The 15,432-nt window shown below is 34.0% G+C and overlaps 1 protein-coding gene across 1 annotated transcript; it reads right to left on the bottom strand.

Moving 5' to 3' along the window:
- Positions 1-11,657: 11,657 nt before the first annotated feature.
- Positions 11,658-12,908, bottom strand: LOC142533297 (transcription factor PRE6-like). The gene is made up of 2 exons (XM_075640019.1): positions 12,543-12,908; positions 11,658-11,891 (listed from the first exon to the last, which is right to left on the bottom strand). The coding sequence occupies exons 1-2, from the start codon at positions 12,669-12,671 to the stop codon at positions 11,745-11,747; spliced, it is 276 nt and encodes a 91-aa protein (XP_075496134.1). The 5' UTR covers positions 12,672-12,908; the 3' UTR covers positions 11,658-11,744.
- Positions 12,909-15,432: the final 2,524 nt, after the last annotated feature.

Genomic DNA, 15,432 nt, shown 5'->3' with positions numbered 1-15,432 from the left:
ATTATGAGATTTTGTTTATCTAGTTCATCAAACTCAGTTTTAGACATGTGTCTTTCAATTTTTGGCAATTGTCATCATTTAAACTCATGAGTGTTGACATGGCAATGCATACATCAGTGTCACGTAACTAGAATTGCAAAAAAAAAAAAAAATCAATGATATTAGACTAAAAATAAAATTTGACAACATAGATACAAAAATTATGAAGATAAAAAGTTACAAGACTTGTAAGATTAAAATTGGGAAAGTAACTCGTTTGGTTCGGTAATTTATCTTCTTTTTTTTAGGTTCTCTAACTTTTCAATTTTTTGTTTTAGTACAATAATTTCTGGATTTCGGCTATTTTGGTCCATTGATGCGATCCGGGTGAAATTAGTGAGCAGGCTCGGGTGCTCCACCGGATCTGCTATCAAAATGATGAAAGAAATAAGAGCAATGTAGATATCTGAATCAGAAGCTTCTTTCCCGGGCGGAGAGGATTTCCTGCACTCAAGAAGGTAACCACGTGAATGGGCTCGGAGGGGTGTTCGGTGTGGCCACTCCGATGCTTAAGTCAGTGAATGATTCAAGCCAAGAACCAATGTAACCAAGTGATGGTTGTGATATTGGTGTGAACGAATTAATGTAAATGTAAATAGAGAACCCGATATTTATAGTAGGAGAAGTAATGATGACCTCGTTCTCCGTGCTACCTACTAATTATAGTAGGACGGCTGAGCACACCCTATATTCTGACATGTCAAATCTCATACTGGTCACATCCAGCCCATCTGATTTTGTCAACCCATCGGCCTGGTGTCAGAGATGGGACAGTCGTCCACATCCTATTCTGCTAGTATACTCGAGTGCGGTGCTCATATCGAGGTGGCCCGGGTAGAAAGTTCCCGGGAGTTTGAACGAGAGCCCGGGCGTCCGGTGGCCCGGGGAAGAGACGTCTCGGGCATTCACCCGCCCGGCTCCTGATGAACCCTTCCTGCCGACTTGTCCTGATTCTGGCCATCCATCCAGTATCCTGGGTCGTCCATGCCCCGGGCACAAGAATCATCCATGACTCGGGCACAACCCGGGCTATCCCGACGGTATCATCACTCCCTCCTTAAATAGTCGGGCTAGAGTCATACTCGCTGTCCCGATTAGTCTTGTGTGCCCGATCATGGAAAATATTTAGTTTGTTTGTAAAAACATCGGGGGCTTCATGTATCCCAGAGATGGGATGAGATGCCGGGAACTTACGTCTCCCGGGCTTGATGAATGATCGAAGTGCGGAGCCCCGAGCCAGGGTACGGATCACTAGACTTAATAAATAACCAGGGTGTGGAGCCCTGGCCTTCATAAATAGTCGAGATACGGAGCCCCGAGTCAGGGTTTGGATCCCTGGACTTAATAGATAACCAGTGTGCGGAGCCCTGGACTTAATGAATGGTCGAGGTACGGAGCTCCGAACCAGGGTACGGATCCCTGGATTTAATAGATAACCAGGGTGCGGAGCCCTGGCCTCCATGAATGGTCGAGGTACGGAGCCCCGAGCCAGGATACGGATACCTGGACTTAATAGATAACCAGGGTGCGGAGCCCTGGCCTTCATGAATGGTCGAGGTACGGAGCTCCGAGCCAGGGTACGGATCCCTGGAATTAATAGATAACCAGGGTGCAGAGCCCTGGCCTTCATGAATGGTCGAGGTACGGAGCCCCGAGCCATGGTACGGATCCCTGGACTTAATAGATAACCAGGGTGCGGAGCCCTGGCCTTCATGAATGGTCGAGGTACGGAGCCCCGAGCCAGGGTACGGATCACTGGACTTAAATAATGGTCGAGGCCTCATAGCTCTCGGACTTTCAAGAATGTGCTGGGGCCTCATACCTCCCGGGCTTAAAAGAATGTGCCGGGGCCTCATATCTCCTGGACTTTCAAGAATGTGCCGGGGCCTCATACCTCCCGGACTTAAGATAATGTGCCGGGGCCTCATATCTCCCGGGCTTAAGATAATGTGCCGAGGCCTCGTACCTCCCGGACTTCCAAGAATGTGCTGGGACCTCATACCTCCCGGGCTTAAGAGAATGTGTCGGGGCCTCATATCTCTCGGGCTTCCAAGAATGTGCCGGGGCCTCATATCTCCCGAACTTTAAATAGGATGCCGGGGCCTCATACCTCCCGGGCTTTTAACTTTTTTGTTCCTCCTGCTATATTAGTTTTATTGCAAACCAAATCACTAACCTGGAAATATTGAATCTGAATTCATTTTCGGTAGAGTGAAACTTCTCTGGTTGAGCTAAATTAGGTGACTAATATAGCTGTATGCTACTGAGTGCATAGCAAATGCTCTTCATGCCAATCTGGGATAGCTGCTGAGCTTTGAGCCCATATGAAATCCACATATAAGATCTGAGTGCCGAGCTGGTCGGACTTGTATGTTTGCCAAGCAGAGTTGGGCTTATTTTTGAATGGAAACCATATCTACGTCTTGAGCTCAAGTTCCCACAGACAGCGCCAATGATGCGATTCGGGTGAAATGAGTGAGCAGGGTCGGGTGCTCCACCGGATCTGCTATCAAAATGATGAAGGAAATAAGAGCAATGTAGATATCTGAACCAGAAGCTTCTTTTCCGAGCGGAGAGGATTTCCTGCACTCAAGAAGATAGCCACGTGAATAGGCGCCGGAGGGGTGTCCGGCGTGGCCACTCCGATGCTTAAGTCAGTGAATGATTCAAGCCAAGAACCAATGTAACCAAGTGATGGTTGTGATATTTGTGTGAGTGAATGAATGTAAATGTAAAGAAAGAACCTGGTATTTATAGTAGGAGAAGAAATGATGACCTCGTTCTCCGTGCTACCTACTAATTATAGTAGGACGGCTGAGCACACCCTATATTCTGACATGTCAAATCTCATACTGGTCACATCCAGCCCATCTGATTTTGTCAACCCATCGGCCTGGTGTCAGAGATGGGACAGTCGCCCACATCCTATTCTGCTAGTATACTCGAGTGCAGTGCTCATATCGAGGTGGCCCGGGTAGGAAGTTCCCGGGAGTTTGAACGAGAGCCCGGGGGTCCGGTGGCCCGGGGAGGAGACGTCCCGGGCATTCACTCGCTCGGCTCCTGATGAACCCTCTTGCCGACTTGTCATGATTCTGGTCATCCATCCAGTATCATGGGTCGTCCATACCCCGGGCACAAGAATCGTCCATGACTCGGGCACAACCCGGGCTATCCCGAGGGTATCATCCATCTACCACTGGAATGATCAATTTTCGTTGAAAAACGCTGATAAGAGGGTGACTAAAGCTCATGACCAAAAATTTGAAGATTTTCTTGATTTTGGAGGGATGGAAGCAATTAACGTTAAAAAAAAAAAAAAGTCAAATTAACTTTACAAGTTTTTTACATTCCACGAGAAAAAAATCAATTATCGTGCCACCAAAATGTGTTTATCTACCACTTAATCAGCGTTCTCTTGCGAAAATTGAAGACTTTTTATGTAACATCATATCGAAATTATCGCTATGTGACTAGAATATAAGCCATATATATGACTAGCCTGCTTGTTGATTGAGATGGAGATTAAGAATCAAGAGAATACCAATTTTCGGGTCAATCCATGTATTATATTTCTGATTGATGTGGCCAATATTGCTGCTATGATATCATGACTACTGAATTGGTTTCACTTGTACGTTTATCGAATTCTACAAGTTTCGGGTGTATTTTCCAAATGCTTCAGCGATGTTTTAAGAATGCCTTTATATTTTCTGAGTAAAAGAATTTATTTTCGATATTTCGAGCTTTAATATTCTTGGTCGAAGTTTGTTTCTGATTTTGAAGATCAATCAATCTGTCGTTGCATGTGACATTTCGAGATCCTAAATGTTACAGATGAAACAGAAAAATTGAACAGGAAATGGTTTTGTTCTCGTAAGTGAGGTGTGAGCAAAAATTTAAAGTATAGAAGAAATTATAACTTTTTTTAGAAAAAAGATATCGAGCTTTAAAATTTTAAACGACATGCACTTGAAATTCTTATTTTGACGTTTTAACTATGAGATCGTATAAATTGAAATAGTATATTTTATTATTTTAAGTTGAAATATTACTGTTGTTGTTGAAAACTTCTTCTTAGATTAAAATAAATAAGACTTGAGAATTTAACTATACTTGTAAAATTATGTTTGGATCAATGAATTAGGTGGATTTGATTTCAAATCTAACTCCCAAATCCCGTCTCTTTGACCTCATTTCGAAACTAGTCATTGATGTAGGGCTGTAAACGAATAGAGCAGGTTCGCCAGCTATTCGAGTCGGTCCGATAAATATTTGGTTCGTATTCGAACTCGAACTTTTGTCGAGCCGAATTCGATCCAAAATTATTTTTTTTTATAGTTCGCGAGCATCTCGCAAATCTTAATATTTTGTTAATATAATATAATTATATATTAAATATATATGCATTTCGAACCTTGATTCTTGAACTTTAATGTCTGGAAATTAATTTGAATAGATCGTGAATATGTTCAAACATTTTGAGTCAAACTCGAACATAATTTCGAGCCGAACTCAAGCTAAAAAAAATTAAATTTTCGAGATTCGAATTGAGCTCGAACTGAATATATTTAATTCGAACCGAACTCGAATCTTAAATTTTTACTAATATTCGGCTTGATTCTTTTCGTTTACATCCCTATATTTGGCCCCATGATTTTAACAACAAATTTGAAATTCAAACCTTAGACAATTCATTTCAAATTCATGGATTTTGGATGTTTTCTTTTCGACATCTCTTCCAAAATCTAAATCCACTGATCCAAACGCATCCATCATCACATGGTTTTTTTTGTAGTGGTGAAATAATATTTTTACTTCTACAATTTCACATGAATTTTAAATAAAAAAAATTATGAGCGCCAAATCAAATTCTAAACCCAATATCATCTTCTTCTTTGATATTCAAATGAAGGTCAAATGCAATTTATATGCCCATGAATCTTCACTGTATTTATAATATTTCATTTCTATACTAAAATAACATTTCAGGTCAAGAAAATACCTATGACGCCCATGTGCCCTTTTCTGCTTCACATCACTCAGTTTCCTCTTTCTTCTTCTTTGAAAGTAATTTCTCAACCACTCCTATCTACCATGGGAGTAGGAGTAGGTGGAGGCAGCAACAAAACTTCATTTTATAGCCCCGTTCATTGTAAAGGCCGGGCTGATTAATAAAAAGTAACTATATTATTTATGTATGATTGTATGAACATATATTTATGTTATTATTTTATTTTATTAATATCATATTTTTAACTATAAATTTTATAATAATGTTTTTAATATATAAATCTTAATTATTTTAAATTTTGTCATTTTATTAATAAAAAATTAATATTGTAAGAATTTTAATTAATTTTTTATAGTTGTGAGAGTTGTACTACTCAATATATCATGAGTAGTATAGTTTTTGGGATTGGATTAGAGTTCAAACGAGGTGAATAAACTCATTTAACATTTTTTAAACTTTATACCATTCTTAACCGCTTTTAGTCAGCTAAAAAATATTTTTGAGCCACTAGTTTGTCTAGATCACTGAAAAGTGAATAAGTGTGGGAAGGGTCCGACCTGATTAGTGATGAACCATATTTGACAGTTTAACATGAAACGATTTGAAATGTAATATGCAAGAATATAGATTGCCTAGTGAAATAAGACAAGTGTGTTTATGGATGTTCAGAGATAAAACTTCTACGTCATCATTTTTTCCACTTAGGAATCCTTCCACTAAAAGACTTTGGTTTTACAATGACTTGTAACAACTCATTTCAACTAGGTCTTATCAATGTCTTAACAGTGATCAGTTTACAAATCTGGAAGTCTAAGAACCCTCGGTTCACCATAAAACAATACAAAAACCGAATCATCAGTTTTACGGCTTGAGTTGTTGGTGTAGCACATAATGATCCTTGAAGATCTGATATATTCTCGTATGAGTATGCTAAGTGATCATCTTGAAATCGAAAGATTGAGTGTGCTTGGAGTTCTTGAAGATATGCAGGCTTGATAATATTAAAAACTTTTGTCGATTCAGTTTCGATAGTCTTCTTCTTTCTGAATTCTGAATATTCATTGATGAAAAGCTCAGACGTTCGAATTTGCTTTTCAACGATCATTTGTATTGTTTCCTGACAGAATGGACATGTCGTTTTCAGTCATTTTATCTATCATTAAATGCCAATTAATGTTCCTTGTTCTTTTGCGAATTTAACCTCCTTGCTTTTCAAAAACTTGACACCATATCCGAAATAGGTAGTTTTCTATCAGTTGAAAGTTTGTATGATATTGCGTAATCATTTTAAATATGACAGTTTTTGAACGGCTTGATTTGCATTGTCCTTTTTGAATTTACTCGATTTTTATCAGTGGCATTGTAGTTGAATTTTCAACGGTCTGAACACTTGAATTGCTGGTCAGTTTGGCAAATGATATCTTGCAGTTTGAGTTCAGATATTCTGCAACTCGACTTCTTGTCAAAACAGTTTGAATTTCTGATGCTATTGTGTTAGGATCGGTTAGGGGGAAAATCGATGAACTACAATAGCTTGTTTCTTGAAATATTGAACACCGATGAATTAAATCGAGTTTGGTGTTCAAACCAAGCGGAAATTACTCGAAATAATCCTTCGTAGAAACCGATTAAATATTTTGTAAACCATTTAAAATATATACAATTTGAATGAGTAAAAAATATTTTAGTTGAAGCATTTTATCAAACAATTGGTATGCAATATTTTTGTATTTAAAGAACACATAAAATGCTTCAACAATGCTTCTTTAAAACAATGAAAATGATAAGTAAATACAATAAACAAATAGACACGAATTTTTTTATGGATGTTCGGAGATTTCAATACTCCTACGTCACCCCTTCTTCCCCTTGGGAAAGATTCACTAGAAGACTTTGATTTATACAATATTTTGTACAAACCCATTCAGCTAGGACTTACCCAATGCCTAAACTGAACTCCTAGCACTCAAGATTGTAGGCAGCACCTCACAATCAGCATATTGTTTAATGTCTCATATGCAAAGACTACATACACAAGTTTATTGTCTTTGTGCAAGACTCACTCAACTAATCTTTGAAGTTCAACTCTCTTATATATGCGTGAGTGATTGTGTGTGAGGAATTTATCATTTACAATGTGCATATCAAATGTATCCTCACACAAGGGTTGTGCTCTCAACTAGCTGATTTTTTAATGCTAATTGCACATGCTTTTAATCCCCTTCAAATGCTCTTGTTTGATCTTCAAGATGTTGTATTTATAAGCCCCAACAATGATATATACGTTAGACACAAGAATATGACCGTTTGGAAAGTTTCTGTACTGTTTCTGAAATTACAACGGTCAAATTCAGCTTGCTGGGAATTTTCCCGACTGGTCAACTCTGGTCAACTCAACTGGTCGTTCAGTTCAACTGGTCAGCAACTGGTTCAGTTCAATTGTTCAACTGCTCGTTCAGTTCAGTTCAGCTGGTCAGCACCTAGTTCAGTTCAGTTCAGTTCAGCTGGTCAACAGCTAGTTCAGTTCAGTTGGTTGGTCAGCTGGTCAGCAGCTGGTTCAGTTTCAGCTGGTGTGCTGAAATCAGCCTAGCTGATTTCAGTTTGTGCAAAACCAGTAGATTCATCGTCATTTATCAGCATCGTAAGCTTCGATTCAGACTTTGACTTCTGAAGATGATTTATAGATCTTTGTCTTATCTTTCCAACTCATATTAAATCTCTTCATTTCGATAACCGAGCTAAGAGATATGACCAAAATACCGCAGCTGCTCAAACTCAACTGATTGTTGTTTTCGTGTGATCAGTTCGGTAATTGAGCGATCAGTTAGACCATGATAACATCCGATTTTTCCAAACTGACGTGAAATGCGAATTGTTCCAAATTGAGTTTTCTAATCAGTACAGTTGGCGGACTGTCATTTGGAACATCCAATTGAGAGATATCATCAAAAAACCGAAGCTCGCCAGAAATTCAGTTTGTGCAGAATTTAGTTTCGATTTGCTTCTTGTGTTTGCAACTTCACACTTGAGTAAATATGTTAGAAATACAATAACAAGTTTTGTTAACATCAAAATCAAGATTGCGAACATGAAATATTCCAACATATTGTTTGAACGACTTGAACTGAATCAACAATCAAAATAACTGAAATTACATTTAAAGAGCAATTTGATGTTGTTATTTATCGATCACTAAAACTTATGATATTAGAACTATTCTAACAATAGTTTAAAATATGATAATTATAAAAAAAATCATCAAAATATTTTTTTATAATGAAATGAAAATATAAAAATATGGGCGGGTCTCAAAAAGAAAAGTGCCCCATCTCTACAATGGGCGGGGCTATAAAAATATTGAAGTTTTGTTGCTGGGCCGCTTAAGCCTAGGACGGGGCAGCATGAATCAATTTTTTTATTTTTTAAGTTTTATGTTATTTTGTTAAAATTTTGAAAAACACGATGGCTTGATAAAAATTTTAGAAAATGACTATAAATTGATACAACCCCGTTGTTTAAATATACACAAATTATATTATACAATTTAATATTTGGTTGGTTGTCAATTTATTGAAAGATAAACTACGTCATATTATAAATGCTGATTGTGTTTTACGATTTAAGAATAAGTATAAATTGGGAACTGTAACTATTTTACTCTTTAATTTTAATTAATCAGATGTATGTTCTATTAAATAGGAAGGACTTCTTTATCAAGAAATCAAAATAAGCAGTATAAGCCTTTAAATTAATAGACAGAGTATGTATGATATTGATGATATTTGGTCAAGTAGCTCTCTAAAACATACCTAGGCCAACCAAAGAGTTTTCATAATTATTTATCTCCTAATTTTAATAGAGTGTGTCTGTGTCTATATATATATATATATATATTTTTTTGATATTTTGGATGCCTTTTGTTGAGCACTTCATAATGTTTAACCTCTCTTATTCCAAGACTACAAACACGATCTTTAATGTCTTTGTGTGAAGACTCACTCAACAAAACTTTGAAGTTCAACTCTCTTGTATATATGTGAATGATTGTGTATGAGGAATTTATCCTTTAAAGTGTACATCTCAAATGTATTATCGCACAAAGCATTTTGCCTCATCTAACAGATTTCTTCATGCTAACTGCCCATGCTTTTAATCCTTTTCAAAAGTTCTTGTTTGATCTTCAAGATATTGTAACTATGATATATACATTAGATACAAGAAAAGAAATTGAGTTTACAAAACCAATACTAGTGAAGAAACAAAAAATTATCTTCCTTAACAAATCAATGAAGTGAATTGCATCTTAAAATAGCAATAACAAAAATAACCAAAGCACAATAATGCAAATCTGTGTGGCCAAAATTCGGAGAAACAAAATAATCCTTCAATCAAAACTTTGTATGGATAATTTCTTCAAATTTTTCCAACACGTAATGGTAACACAATGAAACGGCGTTACTTCGCCTTTGCGAGTTTTTCAGAAAAATCGTTTTTTGTTCTCTCGTATCTCGCTCATCTCGTTTCGCTCCGGTGCATTAATTATTCTTCAATATATATAAAATTGTGTTGATATTGATATGATTCATTGAATAGATTTCTATAATAGTCTTTCATTATAAAACTTATTATTTTAAATTTTAAAAATCAAATCTAAAGTTTAATAAATACAATATTCTAGAAAGACAAAGTTCTTTCACAAAATCTTATAAAAAAGAAAAATAATTTAGGAGATAAATTGTATTTTGCAAATCAATGCACGTTTCCTTTCAAATGTAAAATATATGGTGTTTATATTATTTTAGATATTGTTTGACTTACAAGAATAAAAATTATAATAAAACAAATTTAAGAAATGTTCGGATGTCTTGAAATTAATAGATGAGTGAACGAAAATAATTATAATTAAGAAATGTCTAGAAAACCAAAAGACTTTGGGTATATGGATCTCCCTCCTAACTCATCAATTTCTTTAATAGCACTTGCTCGAAGCAAGACTGGTTCCTTCTAATACTATTCGATAGTCTATATTTATGTGCTCTCACAAACTATAAAAACTAGTGAACTACAAAATAACGACGATTAAGTATATCAATCATGATCGTTAATAGGTCGACTTGATTTATAATATTTTGTTATAATTTTAAATTATTAATTAGATAACGATAAAACAGTTATATTAAATATATAATTTGTAGAGATAATATATGAATTTTTGAATTTTTGAAGTGAATTAAATATTGTGTTATGAGTAAATTATATGAAAAAATATTATTTATCTAAATAGACAAAATATGTACGTAAAAACTAACTGATGGCACAAAATCGAACTACTAAACATTTATTTGGTTATATATTTGGAAGCTCGACTCAAATGGATCTTGAGAAAATCCACATTCTTGTTTGGGCCATACTAAACTTCAAATTTAACAATTGCATATTTCTCTGCATCCAACCATTGAGATTGGACTGTGTATGTAATGCATGTGTTTACTCAAAATATAGAATCTCTTAAAATTTAAAACATATAAAATTGCTTTTCAAACCAATACCTTTTCTTTAGTTAACTAGGATCTTGAATATTTTAGACCCGATGTAATTTCAGGAATTAATCAGGATCGAGAACTTAATCATGACATAAACAAAATCGACTCGACCACTGGAATGCCTACTCGTCGATCCGTCGCTAATAAAGTTTAATTTTGCGATTTTTTTTTTATCACTATAGTTTTAGCAACGAGGTACTGATTTTCTTCACTAAATAGCGACGGAATTCATAGCTATGTTTCTACTAATTTTAGCGACATAACTAAGTATATGTTCCGTTGCTAAACTTGGTTTAAATATAAATGTCACAGCGAACCTATTTAATACTATAAGTAGGTCTCTTGTGAGACGATCTTACGAATCTTTATCTGTGAGACAGGTCAACCTTATGGATCTTCACAATAAAAAGTAACACTCTTAGCATAAAAAATAATACTTTTTCATGGATGACCCAAATAAGATATATGTCTCACAAAATACGACATGTGAGACCGTCTCACACAATTTTTTGCCTAATACTATAATACGGTGTGGGTGTATAAAATAAACGATTAGTATGGGTAAATATTCTAAAATATTTGAAGCCTGAAAAAGAAAATATTAAGGGGGCCAATAATATATTTCAATTCTGAATATAAAAAAATTAATAAACCTCACATGTAGTAATTAAAGAGAGAAACTTTCCAATATTATTGGAGTTTCCAATATTTTATATCTCAATTATCGAGTATAAATATTCATTACAATACTTTTTATGACTCAATTATCGAGGTAATTTTTTTTTTTCATTTATCTCAAATATATAAATATGTGTGCATATTTAGCAATAATTATCATTTTTTTCCCTAATAATACTCCTATTTAATTTTGAATTTCGTTATTAACTAACTATTGGAAAGTTAATAAAACATTTATATAAACCTTCATTAAATTTCTGTAAAATTGGATAGTTTTTTGTTAATTGATCAGAAATTTATAATTATTATATTCACACATTTTTCAATTGAAATTATTAATTTGGATCTTTATTCTATATAGAGCTATATAAATTTGAAGTCTCAAATTTATAGCATTCAAAATCCGTACGATAACCAAAGCCTAGTGTACAATAATGAGAACAAAAGGTACAAGCCAGGGGTAAGATCTTTCATCACATTAGCAAGGTCCTAATAATGGCCGCTTGAGCATCGTCGGATGATTCCAAAAGCTCCGACAATCGATCACTCAGGTCATCAACTTCTCTGTGTAAGTTCCTAATGTAGTTGCAAGTCTCTTGCAACACCTTCGAAGCCGAGACCTGTCCTGATTTAAATCATTCATAAGGCCAAAAATTTATTCGAAAATCGGTCCGAAAATATATCTACTTCTTGCTTCAATTCGTTTATATACAGGGGAAAATTGCAACAAAAATATATCATGCTCCAATATTTATTATGATCGGGATACACAAATAACGATATCTTTGGTAATGTATATTTATCTTTTTATAATTTTGTTTATCTATGTCGTTAAATTTCGATATTACTTTTTTATCTTTGTTTTTTTTCCTTCAAATTTTAGTCTTTCTTTTTAATATAAAACTGATATGACGACGACATGATGATGTGTGCACTGAAGTGAATGACTAAAATTTATCAAGAAAATTGAAAGATAACAACAAACAAACAAAATCCCTTAATTTATATTTCTGTTCGCAAATGTGTTTTTACTGCAGTTTCACATTTACCTGTACAATCCTGAAATTTTAAATCACGGCATTATAATAACCAACGTGTGATATCTACTGTAACCAAGCTTTCATCGTATTCTTCGATTCAACTTGTGAAATCAGGCTCCCATAAAAGATTTTTCGAAAATGCCAAGAATATAACCAGACATCCCCTTAAAGTCGCAAAAAGTCTAGCACGTATCGTATGACATGCATAGTACTCCGAATGGTAATAATCACCTTGTCGGAGCGGCGCCTGTTGCGAATTTCAGGGATAAGCTGCTGCAATTTGGAGACAAGATCGGCAATCTGATCTTCACTTATCCTTGAAACTCCGGACTGATTCGAACGTGATCTTCTGCTCGACATTTCCAGTCAATATATATAGTATATATATTAGTTTGGACCTTAAATTTGAAAGAGTGTATATAATTTTTTTCAATTCTTGAGTGATTATTGGAGGAGGTAATTGATGGGAAATGGGATTTAAATAAAGTGAAATTAGAAATGAAAGAAGAACTATTTAGGGACAAGTGACGGACAGAGTAATGAAGGAATTTTTGTGAAATGCAAAACACTGATGGAGTAGTGTTGGAGGTGAATGAAGAGACAAGTGCATGGGGAGAAAGAAGTGGTCTATAGCTGTTTTTAAATAGAGGATTTGATACGTGAAGCTTGCATTGAGTGTGGTAGGGGTGATCGGTTCTGCGGCCGAATTGCTATATGCGATCAGTTAGTATTTTGAAAATTAATCGCGCTTTTACATAAAAAAATTAACCTTATGGTTTTGAGCGGTTTTAAAGTGGTTGCGGTCGGTTTACGGTTTTTTTAATGAAAAATATTAGAACATATATTCTAATTTATTTGAAAACAAAAACAATATATTATATCCAAATATAAAATATAGTTCAAAGTATATAAAGATCAAAATAGATAAAATAATAATCAAAATTCAAAACTAAGTTAATAATTCAACAACACAACACATTCACAACAAAAATGACATTTACATTATTTTATATTTTTTAACTTTCAAACTTCAAACAAAATATTGTAGTAAAAGAAATAAATACTTTAATAAAATATTAATACGAAGAATAATTTTAAAAAAAGATAAATTTTATTTGTAATAATAATAATTTCGAAGAGAGTTGAGATATAATGAATTATGACTTCTTTATTTGAATATGTTGTTTACAAATTATTATAATTATAGGCTCAATATTATGACAAGCGGTTTAAGTGGTGCGATTTGGTGCGGTTCTTGGCAAAAAAATAACCGAACCGCGTATGCGGTGCGGTTTATGATTAATATTTTTAATCGTGATTTTTATAAAAATATTATGAAAAACGGGTTCGGGAAGTCAATAAAAAAATTTGATCACCCCTAGAGTGTGGCATATATTGAACACAATTAATTAACTAAATTTAGGTGAATATATACATCTATCATCACTTAAATAAATTTTTATTTTTTTCCCAAATCTATATAATTTATATTTATGATTAAATACAAATATAAATGGCTTTTGTATTTAAATTAATAATAAAATAGCCATATCAATTGGCCTATTTGGTCCTCAATCGAAATTTGTTTTAGTTCATTAAGTTGGTTGTTCTCATACCTATTTCTCGAAATCCAAATATGATATCGGGACATTATTGATATATTTGTCATTACGTCAGCACTTTGATAGGAAAGAATCAATTGTGGAAAAAAATAAATAAATCAACTCGTTGCAGTAACACTAACTTTCGATTACTTAAAAAGTTCAGTTTATTAATATATTTTTCTAGTTTCATGACAAGGAGGGAGGATAAAAATAGTATAGTAAACAAAGTTATCATGTTATACTAGTGCACCGACGCACGCGTTGCGTGCTTGTATAATATTTTTTACAACTCATTTGATTTATATTTAAATGATGATCAAAATATAATTATAAGAATTAATGAGGGACTACACTGTAATTTTGATATATAAATTTTAAAATAAATTTTAAAAGAATAAAATAAAAATGATCTCAATATGAATTGAACCTATAACCTAAACCCCAAGAAACAATGACTCTATCCGCTGAAGTGCCTATAAGCTGCATTAAAATTTTAATATTTTATTAATATATATAATTATTAAAACAGACCATGACACCAAAGTTAGTTACTCTAAGTGTCTCAAACTTAATAAAATAGTATAGATGTATGAGAGTTACAAACACGACTATACATTATTTTTAAGATTATAAGTTAAATTATTCTAAATACACTTTAATTTTTTTTAAAAAATACACATTCTTGATATTTTGAAATCTCAAAAAAAAGTGTAATAACTCTCATTGTATGTACATATAACATTTACACAATGGACAGTGTGATGCTGCGTTTGTTCCCTGAACCGTCAAACTAGGGTTAAGAATAATAGAAATTTGGTTGCGTATCAGCCAACTTTGCGGGCCTCTGGTGTGTCAGTATAAGCATGCAACCCACATGTTATCTCACGATCTACAATCACTTTAAATATTTATCAAGTTGATGCAGTTGCAATAACTCGCTTAGGAATCGTGAAATATATATATATACTCATAATTATTATGTATAGACAAAGACTTGGAGATTTATACGGTCTGTATAGATATGGTTGCATAATGGTTGACGATCATGAATTATATTTCGTGGCAAATGTATGATGAGTCATTCAGTAATAAGTATATCGACTTGTCGACACAAATGATTGGTATTAATATTATTTTTGTCAAGTCTCAGAAACCGAGTTGCGTCATCGACGTTGTTTAACAATTTAAAATCGTAAAACAACAAGTCAAGTAGTAAATGAAATAGTCAAAAGTCAATTTATTACATAATTTTTAGAGTGTCTAACACAATTGCGGAAGCGATAACGTAAAAAAAATAAAACTAAAACCGATGCTTGAAACTTCATGCTTCGAGCTTGATCACCAACCCCAAAACATGTGTTGTTCATTCTCTTCCAATTGATCTTCGCCATTATCTGGGATGAGAAATATGGGAATGAGTGTTTGGGGAAACATTCTTGATCTTAAGTTGAGAATTAACATGAACAAAGTTGTCGGAAAGGTTGCTAATTAAGGTCGACACAATTCTTGGACAGCAA

The sequence above is a fragment of the Primulina tabacum genome, chromosome 18 (genome assembly GCF_025594145.1).
Source record: "Primulina tabacum isolate GXHZ01 chromosome 18, ASM2559414v2, whole genome shotgun sequence".
Taxonomy (NCBI): Eukaryota; Viridiplantae; Streptophyta; class Magnoliopsida; order Lamiales; family Gesneriaceae; genus Primulina; species Primulina tabacum.
Note: the sequence above shows the minus strand (reverse complement) of the source record. Positions and strands in the feature narration are given on the sequence as shown.

Excerpts from the sequence above, each read along its gene's own strand:
- LOC142533297 (XM_075640019.1), bottom strand. The coding sequence starts at position 12,671 with ATGTCGAGCAGAAGATCACGTTCGAATCAGTCCGGAGTTTCAAGGATA. Across the intron at positions 11,892-12,542 it reads ACAGGCGCCGCTCCGACAAG|GTCTCGGCTTCGAAGGTGTT; the intron begins GTGATTATTACC and ends AAATCAGGACAG.